Source organism: Hippopotamus amphibius, chromosome 17, assembly GCF_030028045.1.
Source record: "Hippopotamus amphibius kiboko isolate mHipAmp2 chromosome 17, mHipAmp2.hap2, whole genome shotgun sequence".
In the NCBI taxonomy this organism is placed as follows: domain Eukaryota; kingdom Metazoa; phylum Chordata; class Mammalia; order Artiodactyla; family Hippopotamidae; genus Hippopotamus; species Hippopotamus amphibius.
Window position 1 is genome coordinate 12,733,181 of NC_080202.1, and position 18,541 is coordinate 12,751,721.

General features: G+C 38.5%; 1 protein-coding gene across 2 annotated transcripts in view; it reads left to right on the forward strand.

Moving 5' to 3' along the window:
• METTL16 (methyltransferase 16, RNA N6-adenosine) overlaps positions 1 to 18,541 on the forward strand; it is a 61,768-nt gene that overhangs the window by 28,051 nt on the left and 15,176 nt on the right. For both annotated transcript variants that reach the window (XM_057715188.1, XM_057715189.1), the window contains 2 exons: positions 12,953 to 13,022; positions 14,391 to 14,480. In XM_057715188.1, the coding sequence (XP_057571171.1) occupies positions 12,953 to 13,022; positions 14,391 to 14,480 (160 nt within the window). The remainder of the gene's footprint in view (positions 1 to 12,952; positions 13,023 to 14,390; positions 14,481 to 18,541) is intronic.

The following is an 18,541-nucleotide window of genomic DNA, read 5'->3' on the forward strand; positions in this document are numbered from 1 at the left end:
TGATTCAAGCCTCACCTACGTCACCCTCAGCAGCAACTGCAGTTTTGTATCTTAAGGAATTTTGCAGCTGGGAGGCCCTTGGGAGAGAAAGTTATCCAACCTCTAAGTTGTACAGGTTAGAAATTTGGGACCCACATCTCCTAATTGTGGTCCAGTGCTCTTTGCACCACCCCATGTAGCCTCTGTAGCCCATCCTGCAGTTAGACTTCTAAGTACACAGCCTTTTCTTTCCTACTCCCTTTCTTTTTTCTTTTCTTTATTGTTGGAGTATAATTGACATGTGACATTATTAGACAGGCTTTCTGTTGTTGTCATCTCTACCTTTCACTTTTTGTGCCTGTGACTTGAGCTTTACTTAATAGCATTTTCTTTTTTAGAGACTCTCTCACCTAACCTTCTAAATAAATTAGCAGACTTTATCAAACGCCTTATGGCCTGGATTTCACTCTTGTCATTGGTTATATTGCTGATGCCCTTGATGGCAGTGATTCTGTGGTTTTTCCAGGAACCAGAGTTACCAAGTGCCAATTTAATACTGGTTTTACTCCCTGTTTTTGCTTTCTCCTTTCCATTTCTTACCCACTGCCAGATGGTGGAGACTTCTTGGGTCTGGGTAAAATCCACATATCTGGTGATGGATAATAAACTATTTGGGCCTTTTGAAATGTGATTCTTTGCCTTTTTTTTTTTTTTTTAGGTTTTTTTTTTTAATGTGGACCATTTTTAAAGTCTTTTTTTAATTTATTACAGTATTGCTTCTGTTTTATGTTTTGGTTTTCTGGCCACAAGGCATGTAGGATCTTAGCTTCCTGGCCAGGGATCAAACTCACACCCCCTGCATTGAAAAGCAAAATCTTAATCACGGGACTCCCAGGGAAGTCCCTCTTTGACTTATCTTTTAAATTTTTTCTCAGTGGTAAAGTGAGTTAATAACAGCTACCTCATACCTCATAGGGTAGTCATAGAATTGAATGAGTATGTATTTGATGTAATTAATAATAATAATGAATGGTAAACAAGATAATTTAAACTCTTGACCATTTTAGGAATCCAGTAGATTTAAATGCTATGGTCTACTGTGTTGAAAGGAAATGTTAAAGAGTACTCTATTTTAATGTAGAGTCCCCCTCCTCTTCTGTTTTTTTCTTAAAACTAGGTGCTAGCATAATTATGGGGTGCTGTAAGTGATAGTTGCAAGGAACAATTGTAAATTTTATAACTGAGCTTTTAGTTAATTTTCCAGCTGAAAGACTGTCCAGTTCTACTACAAACTTTGACTTGCCTTTGTAAAAGGAGAAGCCATTTTGTTTTCCTTGTCTATAAGGTTGGGACAATACCTTTTATGGTATTAAATGTTAAAAGAACATAGGAGCCAGCTCAAGTCAAATATGGGACATTGTAAGCTCAAGAGGAATAATGACAATAATGGATTATAACCCATTGAAAAAAGTAAGCAAATAAAAATACATAGGGGGATAGAGGAAAAGCTCCTTGTTACAGTAGAATGCCAACTAATAAATGTAGAAGGAATAATAAAGTTAGAAAAACCACTCTTTTGCAATCATTATAATAATAATTGATTCATGGAGGAATCAACAATGGAAAATTTGAAGAGGAACAGGATATTTTCATAGTTTCAAAATATTTCCCCAGTTACAAAGTATTTCTCAATTACAAAGGGATATATGGCAACTTTATAGTGGAGAGACTGGAGGATACCACCTTGACCAGGTGATCACCTCCTGATGTGAGTCACCTAGAAGGACACGTAGCACCTCTGTGCTCTTCATGCCCAAAATGTTTAACCTGCATCTAACTATGAGGAAATTTCAGAGAAACCAACTTGAGGGATTTTGTAAGGCAATTTTTCAAAAATATTAAGGTCATGAAAGTAAAAAAAGACCACAGAACTGTTCCAGATTGAAAGAGACTGAAGAGACTTGACACGTAAATGAAGCACATGATCCTAGATTGGATCTTGCATCAGGGGAGAAAATTGACATGAAGGACGTTATTGGGATAATTGGTGACATTTAAGTAGGGGCTGAGGGCTGTATTCCAGGTAATGGTATTGTATGAGTGTTAAATTTTCTCAATTTGATCATTGTTCTCTGGTTATAAAAGAAAATGTCCTTGTTTTTAAAATGTACATGCCAAAATATTTAAGGTTGGGGCATGATAATGTCTGTAGCTAACTCTCAAATGGGTTAGAAAAAACCACACACAGAGCGAGCAAATGGGGGAAAGTGCAGTGAATCTGGGTGAAGAGTATACAGGAATCATTTGTACTAATCTTGCAATTCCTATACGTTTGAAATAATTTCAAAATAATTTTTCTTGAAACCTGCTGTCTCTAAGGAATTACTAAATGCTGTAATGAGTGGAGTGCTACTTTCATCATTAAAATAGTATAATGGGTTCAAAATCTCTTGGGTAACTGCTCTTCCTTTTCATTTTTTTTCCTACTTGCATTTTGATTAGTTGTCATAAGATGCCAGTTGAGAGTAGCTAGGATCTAATGGGTAGGCATTTTTTTTTTAAAGTGAAACTAAAACAGTTTTTAATATACCCCATTGCTTCTGCTTTTTCTATAAGAAATATAACTTGCAGAAAACAGTTAGTATATTGATGAGATTAAATCTAAATGATAGGAAATTCTCGGTGGTCCAGTGGTTAGGACTCCTCACTTTTCACTGTCAAAGACATGGGTTCAGTCCCTGGTCAGGGAACTAAGATCCTGCAAGCCGTGTGGCAAAAAAAAAAGAAAGAAAGAAAAGATTCACAGTATAGTATTTAGCTTACAGTAAGGGTTAAAAGAAGTGAAATCTGCCAAGCCTATGTTAAGTACCAGTGACATATTACAAGCCTTAGTTATCTAAATATTTGCTTCCTGTCATCTCCTGAGGAAACATGTAGCATCTTTTGTCTCCATTCTGGGCGTTTTCTAGGCTTCTGGTGACTCTGATCTACTCTGTTAAGGACATGGATGCAACCAGAGATTATCATAGTAAGTGAAATAAGTCAGAAAGAGAAAGACAAATACCATATGATATCACTTATGTGGAATCTAAAATATGGCACAGATGAACCTATCTATGAAACAGAAACAGGCTCACTGACATAGAGAACAGACTTGTGGTTGCCACGGGGGAGAGGGGATGGGGAGGGATGGACTGGGAGTTTGGGGTTAGTAGATTTAAACTATTATATAGAGAATGGGTAAACAACAAAGTCCTACTGTATAGCTCAGGGAACTATATTTAATATCCTGGGATTAACCATAAGGGAAAAGAATATAAAAAAGAATGTCTATATGTGTATAACTGAGTCACTTTGATGTACAGCAGAAATTAACACAAAATTGTAAATCAACTATACTTCATTAAAAAAATTTTTTTAAATAACCTGTTCAGGAATGCTAATTTTAAAGGAAAAGTGTTAGTTAACCTATTTTATACTGTTACTTTGTGAGCACTATTTGCTGTTAATTTCTTTTCCTTCATCTTGTTTCTAACATACTGGAGGCTTTTAATTCCTGGGTAATGATTTCTCCATTTCTACACTGCCTTCTTAAAGGGAGCATATTACTTTTCTCCCAAATTTTGTAAAGCTGCCAAATGAAATAGATTGTACTGTAAGTAAATTTACCCAAGTTTGTTTAAAGTAATTTAGGTAGCACAATTATTTATTTGTGTTTTCAAATCAGAAAAAGGATTGATTAAACAAAAATAAGGGTTGTCACCTGTTGTTGAACCCACAAACAATAAAAACAAGTAAAGTAGTCGTGAATGCACGCTACTTCTAAAGCAGTGTAGTAGTATTTGTCATTCTTTTATAATTAATAAGATTTTCATTTATGTTATTTAATGTATTAGGTGGAATCATGTGAAATTGCCAGTCAACAGTTTCCAACTTACAGAAATGGAAACTTTTTATAGTTTTAACTCAGAGTGTGATTTTAGAGGTTCTTTAATTCACTTAGAGTTTTAGTCACTTTAAAATTCACCTTCATAGTAGCTATTTTGCATATAAAGAAATAAATATTGAATGTGTATCCCCTTAATCTGAAATTTCTCTTTAAAAATAATGTGCAATTAGATGAATTTGAAATGACATAGGAGTAGTTACGTTGCTTAGTAAAAAAAAGTAGGATGCAGATTATGTATTGCTAGTGTAACTAAGCTATGTTATAAAGCAAGAAATATGCAAAACGTTACTGTGTTTTTAACTCTTTATGTATATTTGAAGATATAAGGTACATCATATTTAGAAATTTATATATTTAAATCAGCTCTATTGAGGTATAACTTGCATACAGTTACATTCTCCAATTTAAGATTTGTATGGTTTGATGCATTTTGACAAATGTGTGTATTACCTCTTCCACAATCAAGATATAGAACTCTTCCATCACTGTCAAAAAGTTCCCTAGTGGCTCTTTGCAGTCTGTTCCCACCCTACCCAGCCTCTAGTGACCACTGATTTTTCTGTCACAGTAGTTTGCCTGTTCTAGACTTTTAAATAAATGGAATCATATAGAATGTAGTTTTTTTGTTTCAGGCTTTGTATTGTAAACATTTTAAATTTTCTGTGTATTATGATGTTTTGACCTCATAACATCATATGGGGGAGACTGGCTTGGCGAGACTGCCACTGGCTTGGGGAGACTGCCTCTCCCTGGGCTTGCTGATTCTTAGATACAGCAAAGGACCCAGCCTGAGCAGACTTTGAATCTGCAAGCCCAGAGCCCTCCCTCCTCTCTCTGCCATTTCAGCCTAGGAGGCCATCTTCCTCTGCCTGAGTCATCCCAGGGCCAGGTGCCAGGCAGTCAGGGACCACTCCATAGCCCAGAGCACATGGAGGGTATTCACGCTAGCTGATCCTAACGCGCTCCCCCTGCCCTGCCTTGTGTGTCCTGAGGAAACCCCAATAAAGTACCTGAGCACTCCCCTCACTCCTCTGCTTCCTGACCACCCTAGTGTCTTCCCCATGTGACCCTGCATGGTGAGTCTTGCCTGTCTCTAGGAGTTATTAGTATAGTAAACTTGGTTTTTTTCCTGAGCCTGTCCTCTGTCTCCTCGCAGCTGCACCTGACTGGCCATCTCATAAAAGAACACAAAACAGGCTTTCATGTAGCATGTCCATGCATTGTATGAGTAGTCTTTCTTTTTTTATTGCTGATTAGTATGGTTATGTGAATAGGCCACAGTTTGTTAATCCACTCACAGCTGATGGACATTTGGATCATTTCCAGGTTTTGGCTAGTATGGATAACACCGCTGTGAACATTTGCATACAAGTCTTTGTGTGGACTTAAGTTGTCCTCTATCTTGAGTAAACACCTAGGAGTAGGATTCCTGAATCAAGTTGCCAGGCTGTTTTCAAGTGGCTGTACATACTATTTTACATTCTTACCAGCAATGTATGAGAGTTCCAGCTGACACCGTTTGATATTGTCATTCTTTTAACATTTATCCATTTTAATGGTTATGTAGTGATATCTCATTCTGGTTTTAAGTTGCATTTCCCTGATGACCAGTGATGTGGGGCATCTTTGTTTGTGCCTGTTGGTCATCTCTCTCTCTCTCTCTCGTAATAGACTTTTTAAAAAAATTTTATTGAATTCTAGTTGATTTACAATGTGTTATTTTCAGGTGTACATAGACTTTATTTCTTAGAATAGTTTAAGGTACATCAAAATTGAGTGGAAGTTACAGAAATTTCCCATATACTCCTGTCCCTACACATGCATAACCTCCCATTATCAGTATCCCTCACCAGAGTGGGACATTTATTAAAATTGATGAGCCCACATCAACACTTCATTATCACCCAGAGTCCATCATTTATATTAGGGTTCATTCTTGGTGTTGTATGTTCTGTGAGTTTGGACACATGTATATTTACATATATCCACCATTATAATATTGTACATAATATTTCCACTGCCATAAAAATCCACTATGCTGTATCTGTTCACCCCTTCCCCCACAACCACTGATCTTTTTACCATGTCTGTAGTTTTGCCTTTTCCAGAATGCCGTATAGTTGGAATCATACACTATGTTGCCTTTTCAGATTGGCTTTTTTCACTTAGTAATATATGTTTGTTTCCTCCATGTCTTTTCATGGCTTAATAGCCCATTTCTTTTTTAGTGAATAATATTACATTGTCTGAATGTACCACAATTTATCCATTCACCTACTGAAGGGCATCTTGGTTGCTTCCAAGTTTTGACAATTATGAATGAAGCTGCTATAGACATCTGTGTGCATATTTTTGTGTGGACATAAGTTTTCAGCTCCTTTGGGTAAATACCAATGAGCACAATTGCTGGATCATATGATAAATGTTTGGAAGACTGTCAAACTGTCTTCCAAAGCGGCTAGACCTTTTTTGCCTTTCCACTAACAATGAATGAGAGTTTCTGTTGCTCGATATGCCTTGTGTTCTTTTTTTTTTCTTAGCCTACCTAGACATTAAATTTATCGATCTTTTTAAAGAGCCAACTTTTGACTTCATTAATTTTTCTCCGTTGATTTCCTGATTTTAATTTTTATTATTAATTTCTGTTTATTTTGGATTTAATTTGCTCTTTTAGCTTCTTGATGTGGAAGCTTAGATGATAGATTTTAGAACTTTTCTAATGTATTCATTCAATGCTGTGAATTTCCGTCTAAGCACTGCTTTCACTACACAGATTTTAACAAACTATTTTCATTTAGTTCAAAATATTGTTTAATTTCTGTTGAGATTTCTTCTTTGACCCATGTGTTACTTAGAAATGTATTGTTTAATCTCCAAGTATTAGGGGATTTTCAAGCTCTCTTTCTGTTATTGATTTCAAGTTTAATTCCCTGTGGTCTAAGAGCAGATGTTACATGATTTTCATTCTTTAAAATTTGTTAAGATGTATTTTATGGCCCAGAACATGGTCTGTCTTGGTGAATATTCCACATGAGCTTGAGAGGAATGTGTACTCTGCTGCTGTTGGATGAATACTTTGTAGATGTCAGTTATATCCAGATGATTGATGGTACTGTGAGTTCAACTATGTCTTTGCTGATTTTCTGCCAGCTGGGTCTGTCCATTCTGACAGAGGGTTGTTGAAGTTTCCATCTCTAATAGAGGAGTCACCCATTTCTCCTTGTAGCTCTATCCGTTTTTGCCTCGTGTAGTTCAGTGCTCTGTTGTTAGGTACAAACACATTAAGGATTGTGTGTCTTCTTGGAGGATTGTCCCCTTTGGCATTGTGTAATGCCTCTCTGTATCCTGATAACTTGCCTTGGTCTGAAGTCAGCTCTGTCTGAAATAAGTATTTCACTCCACTCTCTTCTTGCTTGCGTGGTTTCTTAAGACAAGTTGGATGTAATTCTTATCAGTAGGTAAAGTATATCTTTTTGTGGCTTCTTTGAGGATTTTTTCTTTATCTTCGATTTTCTGTGTTTTAAAAATCATATGCCTAGGTGTAGTTTTTTGGGCATTCTTTCTGCTCATTGGTCTCAGCTTCCTGGATCTGTGGTTTGGTGTCTGACATTAATTTGGGGAAGATTCTCAGTCATTGTTTCAGATATTTCTCCTGTTCTTTTCTCTCTCTTTTCCTTCTAGATTTCCATCACACCTTTCGTAGTTGTCCCACAGTTCCTGGGTATTGTATTCTGATTGCTTTGTTTTTGTTTTTTCTCCCGGTGTTTTTTCACTTTGCTTTTCATTTTTGTCAGTCTCTGTTGCGATATCATCAGGCGCAGAGATTCTTTCCTCCGCTGTCTCTGATCCACTAGTGAGCCCATCGGAGGCATTCTTCCTTTCCATTACAGTGTTTTTGGTCTTGATCGTTTCTCTTTGGTTCATTCTTAGAATTTCCATCTCTCTGCTTACATCTGTCCTTGCATGCTTTCTACTTTATCCATTCGGGCTAGTGCCCTTAGCATCTTAATCATAATTATTTAAAATTCCTAGTTTGCTAACTCCAACATCCTTGCCTTGTCTGGTTCTGATGCTTTCTCTGTCTCTCAAACTGTGTTTAGTATGTCTTGTAAAAAAAATCGGAGGACATGATGGTAAAAGGAACTGCTCTTATAGGTCTTTAGTAATGTGGTGGTAAGGTCGGGGGGAGGGGAAGCATTCTATAGTCCTGTGAGTAGGTCTCAGTCTTTTAGTAAGCTGGTGCCTCTGGACCGTGAACTACACGTATGCGTCTCAGTTTTTTCTTCTGCTTTGGTGGGAAAGGATGGCTAGGGTAGGCTGGAGTTGGACGATTGCCTTCCTGTGGGTCAGTCAGGCTGGGATAAAACCCCAACAGGTTAGGCTCTAGTTAATTAGTTTCTCCCAAGGGCAGATCTTGTTAAGAACAGGATTCTCTGGCCTAATTCAGAATGATTCCTTTTCCCCTCCCCCAACCAGAAGCTTGAGGGAATTTTTCTCCTGTAGAGAGAACTGTGAGAACATGGTCAAGCTCCAATGTAATATTTACAAAAGCGAGGGTCTCTAATGACTGGGTCCCCCTGGAGTTTTTATTTCTGAGACTTGTGGATGCTGAGTCTGCAGCAACTTGGCAGTTTCAGTGCAGGGTTCTCTACCTCAGCACTGGTGGTTCCAGTGGATATTTTTGCTGGTGGGTTTCTGCTTTGGTAAGTTTTGATTCTTTGTATTCACCCGCCTGTCTCCAATTTTAGAGGCCCTGTGAGTGCTTCTGTCATGGATCTAAGAAGAGTTGATTGTTCATTTTGTTCAGCTCTTTAGTTGTTAGGAAAAAGTGGTGACTTCCAGCTTCTTACACGTCAGAGTAGAAATCAGAAGTCTCCTTATATGTCTTTTTATTGGTTTATTAATCTTATTGAGTTGTAGGAGTTCCTTATATATGCTGAATACAAGTCCTTTATCAGATGTGTTTTGCAAGTATTTCCTCCCAGTGTATGGTTTGCCTTTTCATTTTTTTTTTTTTTTTTTTTTTTAGTAAAAGGCGAAAGATTTATTCGATCTGAAGAGAAACCAGAGTATTGCCTTTTCATTTTTATAACAATGTCTTTTGAAGAGCAAACCTTTGGTATCTTTGTTTAAAATCAGTTGAGTCTATTTTTGAAGTGTTCCATTCTCTTGATCTGTATGTCTATATTTATGCCATTACCATGCTGTCTTGATTATCATAGCTTTATAATTAAACTCTTGAATTCAAGTAGTAGAAGTCCTCCAATTTTGTTCTTTTTCAAAATTGTTTTGGCTGTTTGAGATCTTTTGCACTTCCATATAAATGTTAAAATCAGTTTATCAGTTTCTATGAAAAAGCCTACTGGGATTTTTAGCTGGGATTGTGTTGAATTTATACATCAGATTGGAGAGAGTTGAATCTTCCATTCCAACATGGTATATTTCTTATATAGATCCTAAAATTCTTTTAGTAATGTTCCATAGTTTCCTTACACACATTGTTAACTTAATTACTCAGTATTTCATGTATTTTGATGCTGTTGTAAATTGTGTTTAAATTTTAATTTCTAGTTGTGTATTGCTACTGAAAAGAAAAACAGTTGATTTTACTTCGAGCTTTATCTGTGATCTTGCTGTATTCATTTATTAATTCTAATAGCTTTCTCCTAGATTTCATAGAGTTTTCTACATAAATGATCACGTCTTCTGTGAATAAAGATAATTTTACTTCTTTCTTTCTAGTCTGTATGCATTTCTTACCTCACCTTATTATACTGACCAGAATCTCCAGTGCAATTTTGTTTGTTTGTTTTTTTAATTTTATTGGATTATAGTTGATTTTCAGTGTATTAGTTTCAGGTGTACAGCAAATTGATTCAGTTATACATATACATAGATTCATTCTTTTTCCAATTCTTTTCTCATATAGGTTATCACTGCAATACAATTTTGAATAGAAGTGTTTAGAGTAGACCTCCTTACATCATTCCCAGTGTCAGGGAAATCTCATCATACTTTAAACATTTTAATAAGATTTAAATGTTTACGAGAACTGTGATTCTCTTATTGTTTTCTAAGTCTAATTATTATACTCTGAGAACATATTTTTTATTATTTTAACCCTTAAAAATTTTTCAAGGCTAGTTTTATGGTCCACAGAGAACATGCTGTATGTTGGTTAATATGCCGTATGCACTTGGAAAAAAATGTTTCCTGCTATTTTTGGTTAGAGTTCTGCCTGAAGAACTTCCTTTAGCATTCCTTGTGGTGGTGGTGATGAAATGTGTTAGTTTTTATTATTTGAAAATGTCTTTATTTTGCTTTCATTTTTGAAAGAATTCCAGGGTAAAGGTTTTTCCTTTCTGTACTTTTTTGGTTTTCCTTTCCCCTAGCTGCACAGCTTGTGGCATCTTAGTTCCCCAACCAGGGATTGAACCTGGGCCCTCGGCAGTGAGAGCACAGAGGCCTAACCACTGGACCCCTGGGGAATTCCTCCTTTCTGTACTTTAAAGATGTTCTGTTGTCTTCTGGCTTGCATTGTTTCTGATGAGAAGTCTGATATTAAATATTTATCTTTATTCTTTTGAACAAAAAGTGTCTCTGCCCTCTCCCTGCTTTTAAGATTTTCTTTTTATCTCTAGTTTTCTGTAACTTGATTATAAGGTGCCTTAGTATGGTTTTTTTTTAAATTTTTATTTTATATGGGGTAGACTTGATTAACAATGTTGTGTTAGTTTCAGGTGTACAACAAAGTGATTCAGTTGTACATATACATATATCCATTCTTTTTCAAATTCTTTTCCCATTTAGGTTATTACAGAGTATTGAGCAGAGTTCCCTGTGGTATACAGTAGGTCCTTGATGGCTATCTATTTTAAATATGTAGTATGGTTTCCCTTATGTTTCTTCTGTGTGGAGTTCATTGAACTTCTTGTATACGTGTTTATAATTTTTATCAGTTTTGGAAAAATTTTGACCTTTTTTCAAATATTTTTGTTCCCCTTTTGCCCCTTTTCTGAAACCCCAGTTATGTGTACTGCTTGATATTGTCCCATTGGTCACTAGTGCTATGTTTTATTTTTTTCGTCTTTTTTTTTCCCCCATGTGCTCTATTTCAGATAGTTGTTTTGCTATCTTCAAGTTCACACATCTTTTCTTTTGCAGAGTCTAATAATAATCCCATCCAGTGAATTTTTTATTTTAGATACTGTAATTTTCATCTCTAGAAGTTCCATCTGGTTAATTTTTATATCTTCCCTCTTGCTCTTCATCATGTCCGTGTTTTGTTATGGAGCATATTTCTGATAGCTATTTTGATGTCCTCATCTCCTGATTCCATCATCTCTGTTATTTTTTGGTCTATTTCTAATGATTGATTTTTAAATCCTGGTTGTGTGTCATTTTCCTGCTTCTTTTAATGTCTGGTAGTTTTTTTGTTTGTTTTTTGTGTTTTGTTTTTAATTTTATTTATTTATTTGGTTGTGCTGGGTCTTAGTTGCAGTAGGTGGGCTCCTTATTTGCGGCTCACTGGCTCCTTAGTTGTGGCATGCAAACTCTTAGCTGTGGCACGCATGTGGTATCTAGTTCTCTGACCAGGGATTGAACCCGGGCCCCCTGCATTGGGAACTCAGAGTCTTAACCACTGCAACGCCAGGGAAGTCCCCAGTGTCTGGTAGTTTTTGACTGGATGCTGCACATTGCATATCTTATGTTTGGGGGTGCTGCATTTCATTGTATTCCTTTAAAGAGTGTTGGACTTCATTTTGATGTTTACTTAAGTTACTTGTGATCAGTCAGATCCTTTCAAGTCTTGCTTTTAAGCTTTATTAGGGTAGATGTAGAACAGCCTCTAGCCCCATTACAAAGCAGTATCCTTTCCAGGACTGTACTAGATGCCCCTTTTATTAACAACGTCTTTTCTGCCCTGGCTAGTAGACCCACAGACTAGTCCTAGCTGTCTGGAATCCAGGAATGGTTCAGCGTACTACTTTCTGAGAGTTCTTTCCCTAGCCTCCACCCCACACATGAAGATCATTATTCTGCAAAATATTGCAGGGAACCCCTCTGCAGATGCCCAGAATTCTCTCCCTATACAGCTCCTTCTTTTCTTATGTTTTGCTCTTCAAATTCTTATTGCCTCAGCCTCTCTGAACTGCAGTCTCTATCTCATCAATTGGGTATGTTTTAGTTTCCTTTCCCTGCATTGCAGCTTGGAAATTTCCTTCAGGCAGTAAGCTCTGGCAGTTCTAGGGCTCACCTTGTTTTTCTCTCTGAGATATAGGTCTTCACTGCAGTTGTCCACTGTCTGAAAAATCGTTTCATATATTTTGTCCAGTTTCCTAGTTTATGGTCAAAGGGCAGTTTCCTTACTAGTTAATTCTTCATAGGCTGAAGCAGAAGTCATGTATAAATTTTATACTTTGCAAACTTTTTAGAATAATCAGAAGAAATAAAGTCTGTCCTTTTACCTTTTGACCAGTTCACCCCATCTCCATATTCACTCTTCTGGTTCTGTATTGGCTGTAGAAGAAATTGATTTCATGTTTTGTTGAAACTGTAATGCAATATATAGTCTTAAGTTATTTGCAGGCGAGTGCATCTCAAAATACAGATTCATGCTAGATTTTACAAGTTTTCTTAATATGGTGTGGGGGGGGGGTGTATATACATGTTTTTACTGTTATCTATTAACTAATTTCAGTCCCAGAGCTAAATAGCCTTCATTCTGAGCATTACAGGTGAGACCTCTCTCTCTTTTACTCTCTTTCCGCATACATATAACCCTAAAATCATTGGAGAGGCTAAGTGGCTTTTTTGTTTAAGTTGCTTTGGGCTTGTTTACCTTTGCTAGATTTGTTCTTTGTCTAAATACATTACATATGGATACAATTCTTGTTACTGTCACTTGTAACTTAACTCAGTATTTGTTTGCTACTTTTCTCATCTTGTTCACTTGAGTAATGCTTACTGTAAAAATGTAGCCACATAAACAGTGTTTGACTTGCCTGATTTTTTTCCCCCTAGGTGGTATAGCTGTATGCTGGGAAAAAAATGCAGCCTGGCTCCTCTGAAGGAAGAACTTCGAATACAAGGGGTAAGGCTTTGTCATTACTATTCTGGTATATCCACTTTTTAAAAAAAATAAATTTTATTTATTTATTTATTTATTGGCTGCTTTGGGTCTTCGTTACTGTGCGTAGGCTTCCTCTAGTTGCTGCTAGCGGGTGCTGCTCTTTGTTGTAGTGCTTGGTCTTATTGAAGTGGCTTCTCTTGTTGCAGAGCATGGGCTCTAGGCGCTCGGGCTTCAGTAGTTGTGGCCCTAAGGCTCAGTAGTTGTGGTGCATGGGCTTAGTTGCTCCGTGGCATATGGGATCTTTCCAGACCAGGGCTCTAACCCGTGTCCCCTGCATTGGCAGGTGGATTCTTAACCACTGCGCCACCAGGAAAGTCCCTGATGTATTCACTTTTGATGGTACTTGGAGTATAGAATTTGCCTTTATACCTGAAAATTCTAAATGTGTTTGTTTGTTTTATTTTTGCTTGTTTATTTTTTAGTGTTGTAATTTTGGGGCTAAAGGGAACTTTTTATAAATTATTAAAATAAGACCTTCTTTGACCAATAAAAAAAAATGGGGAAAACAGGATGAGTACAACGTCGGAGAGAAACCAGAAATCAAAAAACCTGGTGTCTGCCCACCACTGACCCCATGTCTAACTCCATTATAACTGCAGAGACTGGAGTTAAAGGTCACACGGCTAGTTATCAAAGAACTGGAACCAGAAGGATCCTCAGCCTGGTATGCTTCCCACTGTGGTGTGTTCCACACAAGTTCAGCCCCTTGCTTCTGTTTTGAAAAGCAGGTGACAAATACATACTTCCCTGACTCCCCTCCCGGTTTGTGGTGTTTGAGTGTGAGTAAGCAGGAGCAAGACGACTTTTCAGAGAATGGAGTCCGATGTGGGATTAGCAGTAGAACTAAGTTTCTGATTTCAGGTTTCTCTCCAACATTCTACTCATCTATTTTCCCCACGACACCTTTCCTTTGTTAAAACAGCTACGAAGTACTTCTGTTTTCTTTCGTAAAATCTGGTAGACAAAAGGGAGACTATACAGCTGTGTCTAGCCAGGCCTTAGAGGCTCTCTTTCCCAAAAAAAGAAAACAAAGGAATATCTGAATCATTTTACCAGTGGTTCTCTGAAGGGTTGTGTTTTGAGTGTTTCATGTATTGGACCTTAAAGCCAGAACTATAAATTCTCTCTCGTGTTTGATGGGAGGAAAAAGCCTACAACTTTGTTGAAGGAGAATTCATTCATTGATTATTGGGCAGCTGTGCATAGCTGTTTGGGGATGGTAGTGTTTGTTAACTGACAGAAAGACCAGCGTATAATTTAACACGAGGCGGCAGCTGGAAACCTAGTAGAATTAATAGAATGATGAGACGCTGTGTTTGTTGATTTCAGGTGCCTAAAGTCACCTACACTGAATTCTGCCAAGGTCGGACAATGAGATGGGCTTTGGCTTGGAGTTTTTATGATGATGTAACAGTACCAGTAAGTAGAGACCTTCCTTTTGCTTCTCTGAATTCCAGCACATGGTCATAAATGAACTAAATCTGTACTGTCCTGTTTCCCTCAAGTTTTCCCCAAATGCTTATGTCAGAATGGAAAGTGGTTGTAAACCAGACACAGTCCTGGAAGGCTGACTGTGGTGACCGTGGAACCTTTCTCTGTGGGTTTGTGCAATTCAGTGATTCTTACTCAGCAAACGTAAATGAGTTGGAAATGCATCTTTTAGGAATTAAAAAATTTAGGTACAGACACCTTGTGGGTATGATTATTCTGTTAGACATTTCTCAAGAATTGAAACTGAAGTCTGTTTATTTTCTTTTACCACTGCTATTTTCCTACGGTAGCTATCTCCTAGGGTTCCTGATAGATGTAGAAATTGCCATTTGGGGTTGCAGGCTTTTGATGTGTAAAACTTAGAGATCATTCCAATGAAGGGTTCTGTCTTGGCTTTAAGCTTAGCACAGGAATATTGATCAGTTTTGAAGTTGGTTGATAGTTCATTATCCTATTTTATCTACTTTGCACATGCTTGAGCTTAAACATTCTTCTGTAATAGAATGTTTTAAAACATGACTTCTTCCACAAACTTCTCTTTGTCCTCTGTGCTGCTATATGCAAAAGAAAAATGTTTCTGAACTGGTTAGACCAAATAATTTTTCTGGGCTGTGCTAAGAGGTGGTAACAGAATAGCATCTGTTTGTTCTCATATTTCACTAGGAAGAGTGATTGACTTATCGTGGCATGGAGCCAACCGCCTTACGTTCATGCACCTGTTGCTCAGCCTGGGCTGCTTCTCCACAGCATTTATGGAGGCCTAGTACCTGATCCTTGCCTCCTCTGATCCCCTGTCCACACCATATAGGCTTGTTCTGGGTGCTCCTCTCCCAAGGTCTTGGCCACGCTTGGTCTCCAGAGTCTCTTAAATGTTGCTGTGTCTGTGAGGCTCTTTCCTTTCTTCTCCCATAGGGCAAAGGAGTAGAGATGTGCAGAAGTACAAGGGAACGATTTGCAGATGTTTCTGAATACATGAGCTCAGATTTGAAACTGAGCCTTTCCTTCCTGTACTCTGCAGCTAGGTGTGCTGCTGGATTGCAGTAAGTTTCCCAGTCAAGTCTGAATGGCCTGTCTCATGGGAGTCTAGACTCGCCTCTGTACTGTGCAGTAGGGCATCTGGAGGTTAGTGTTTGGAATTCTTACTGGTTAAAAAAGATGGTTCCGCTTTTTTGACCTCCCTGAGGGATTATCCATTCTGTCGTCTTCTAGAATACCAGGGCTTTCCCACCAAATGGTTAAAATCATTAGTAATGCCCCAGCTTATCCCTGTGCAGACAGTAACAGCTGCAGGAAAATGGAACTGCACCTGTTTCCAAATGCTTTCTGTTTAACCTGCTTTCTGCACTTGTTGGCACCGCAGGCGGAAGAGCTGATAATGAGCTCTGGCACTCTCCAGGTCATCTCAGGGACCAGCGTCACCCTTGCCCTCCTGGATTAGTAGCTATTTCAGATCAAAGTATCAAAGAGCACTGTGTTTCTCTGTAGCAAAATCAGCTTACTTTGAAAAGGAATCTTCTAAGCCTTCCTCCCTCCCTCCCTGTCTTTTAGGTCATGCTTGCGCCCTGTTCACAGTCTCAACCATCAAAGAATGCGTCTTGCTAAGGGCCTCAGGTTTCTCCCACGCCGGAGTACTCATCCCTCCCCACCACTACCCCAACCCAAAGCTGTTAATGGAACACTTGGGAATGCATTATTAGGTGCACTTAAACGGCTACAGGGAAGATGGCAATGTCTGATTTGTGGTAACCCAGCAACAGTTTCTTAGCACTGATGCTCTTGATCAGCAGCTGCTTTCCCAGGGGTAGTCCCAGGGCACTCGGGACATTTTTAGTGGGCTGTCCTCTTGGTTCTCCTTCTCTCTACCTGGACCTCTCCCACTCCTTGCTTTTTGAAATGGTCACCTCATTTCCTCCTCTTGCCCTGTCAGTGGTGGGGAGGGAGGAGAATGCTGCTTTAGGTAGGGAGAGGAAGCCAAGGACTAGAGCTAGTTAAGCAGAAATATTGACCTACTTCCCCCCCACCCCCCACTCCGCCTTTTTAGGGTAAATGTGCAAGTTACTATGGCAACTTCTGTTTTCACTTATCTCAGGCCTACTGACTCGTTTCTGTTGGTGCTGAATGCTGAAAAATTCGAATTCACTGCTGATTCAATTGCCCACACTAAGCCCATTGCTCTGGTCTGGATTTATTTTAACAGCAAAAAGACGAGTCCTAGTGTTGGTAGAATTTTGTGCATTCATTTCTGACTGATGACAGACATAAGGAGGCATATTGTAAGGACGGTTCTTTAGAGAATCTTAACAAGCCACGTATAATGCCTCTTTGTCCAAGCTTCTCCTCTAATTGCTCAAGGCATTATTTTAGCTTTGCTTTGCTTTCAGAAGTTTGACACTTTTTAAAAGAAAAAGGAAAAATAATGTAGCTCTAGTAAATTGTGCAGTCTTGGTCTGAGCATTGCCCAGGAATCTGGTTTTAAAAAATGACCTCCCTGTGTTCAAGACACTTCCTTTGAGCCTGGGTCTTTCCTGTCTAGGGAGTAATAACTAGGGGGCTTTTTGGAGAACAGATGGAGGGAAGGGGTCACATTAATTAGGTAACCTTGTTAGTGTCAGAGTGGGGGTCTTCTGACAGTGCTCCACTTACTATTCCACAGGTTCTCAAGCTAAGTCTAGGTAGAGGAGGGATTCTGCGTCAGTGCCCAGGGGATGACAGTTGGGGGCAGATGTTAGACTGGTACTTCAGGGCTCGCTCTCATTTTAACCACAGCTGATCTGCTTTTATCAATATTATGTATTAATTTTATTTATTGAAAGGATTCTGCTGTTAAGACATGGTTAGAAAACCAGTACTGTAGCAGTCTGTATATTATGCTGTAAAGCAGATGTGGTGGTTAGAGAGCTGAGCTCTTGAACAAAATCAAAGCTAAGGCTCCTCCTCTTAGTTACTTTCCTTATTAAGTGTGATGTTCATTGTGATAATACCAAAGAAATAAGATGCCATTTCTTATACCTTATGATGATTACTTTTATGGGAGAGAAAAACATGTGAAGTATTGATACAAAAGTTGATATGAATAAGTACTGAAATGAATGGTAGGGACCAAAATGGTGGGGAATTAGGGAGTTCAGGAAAGAAAATGGTTCATACTGGGCTAGACTGAGAGAACTTCACGGAGGAGGAATTGTCAGTGTCTGGCTCATAGTTGGTACTCAGTAAGTATTTGTTGAATATTGAAAGAAATGATGTAGGACTTCGACTAAGGAGCAACACTGCAAGCAGGACGTTAATAGGTATAGTAGATTTAAAGCACCAGATATAGTCTTTGTTGTGATGTGAATGGTTCACACATATTATGTCATGTTATTTAAATCTGACAACAGTCTAGTACATGGCATTATCCCTACTTCCTAGATGAGGAAATTGGAGGCTCTAAAAAGTCGGGTTGGAGCCCAGATTAGTCTGATTTCACAGCCTAAGCTCTTACTCACTGTCCTGCCAAAGGACTGCCTTTTGTTCCAGGCAGCCCCTCATCACCTTGCTTATAGGCCATCCCAGCAGCCTTTCATGTAACAGTCACTTGAATTCATCCTAAGCTCACCATTCAAAGAAAGTATAGCTCCTCAGTGGCTCCTTGGGCCTGCCGAATCTGTCTTTGACTTCCCTTCCGGCCTAATCGCTCCCTGTTTTCCTGACTGTAGTGTCTTCTACGATATTAGAAGTTCCACAGTCTTCTCATGATGCCAGAGTCATAGCTCACTTTGTACAACCTTTGCTCATAGCCCTTTCTCTGATCCTTCCTGTGGACTTCCCTCCATTGCAGCCCAGCTCAATTTCAGCTTTTGCATAAAACCTTCTTAACCATGCATCCCATAGAAATCTCTCTGGACTTATCTCTTTCAGTCATTTGTATTCTGCACGAGCTTCCTTGTGACTTGGTAGTTTGTATTGGTATTTCGTTTAACTGTGGCATGGTGCATAACACCAAAACT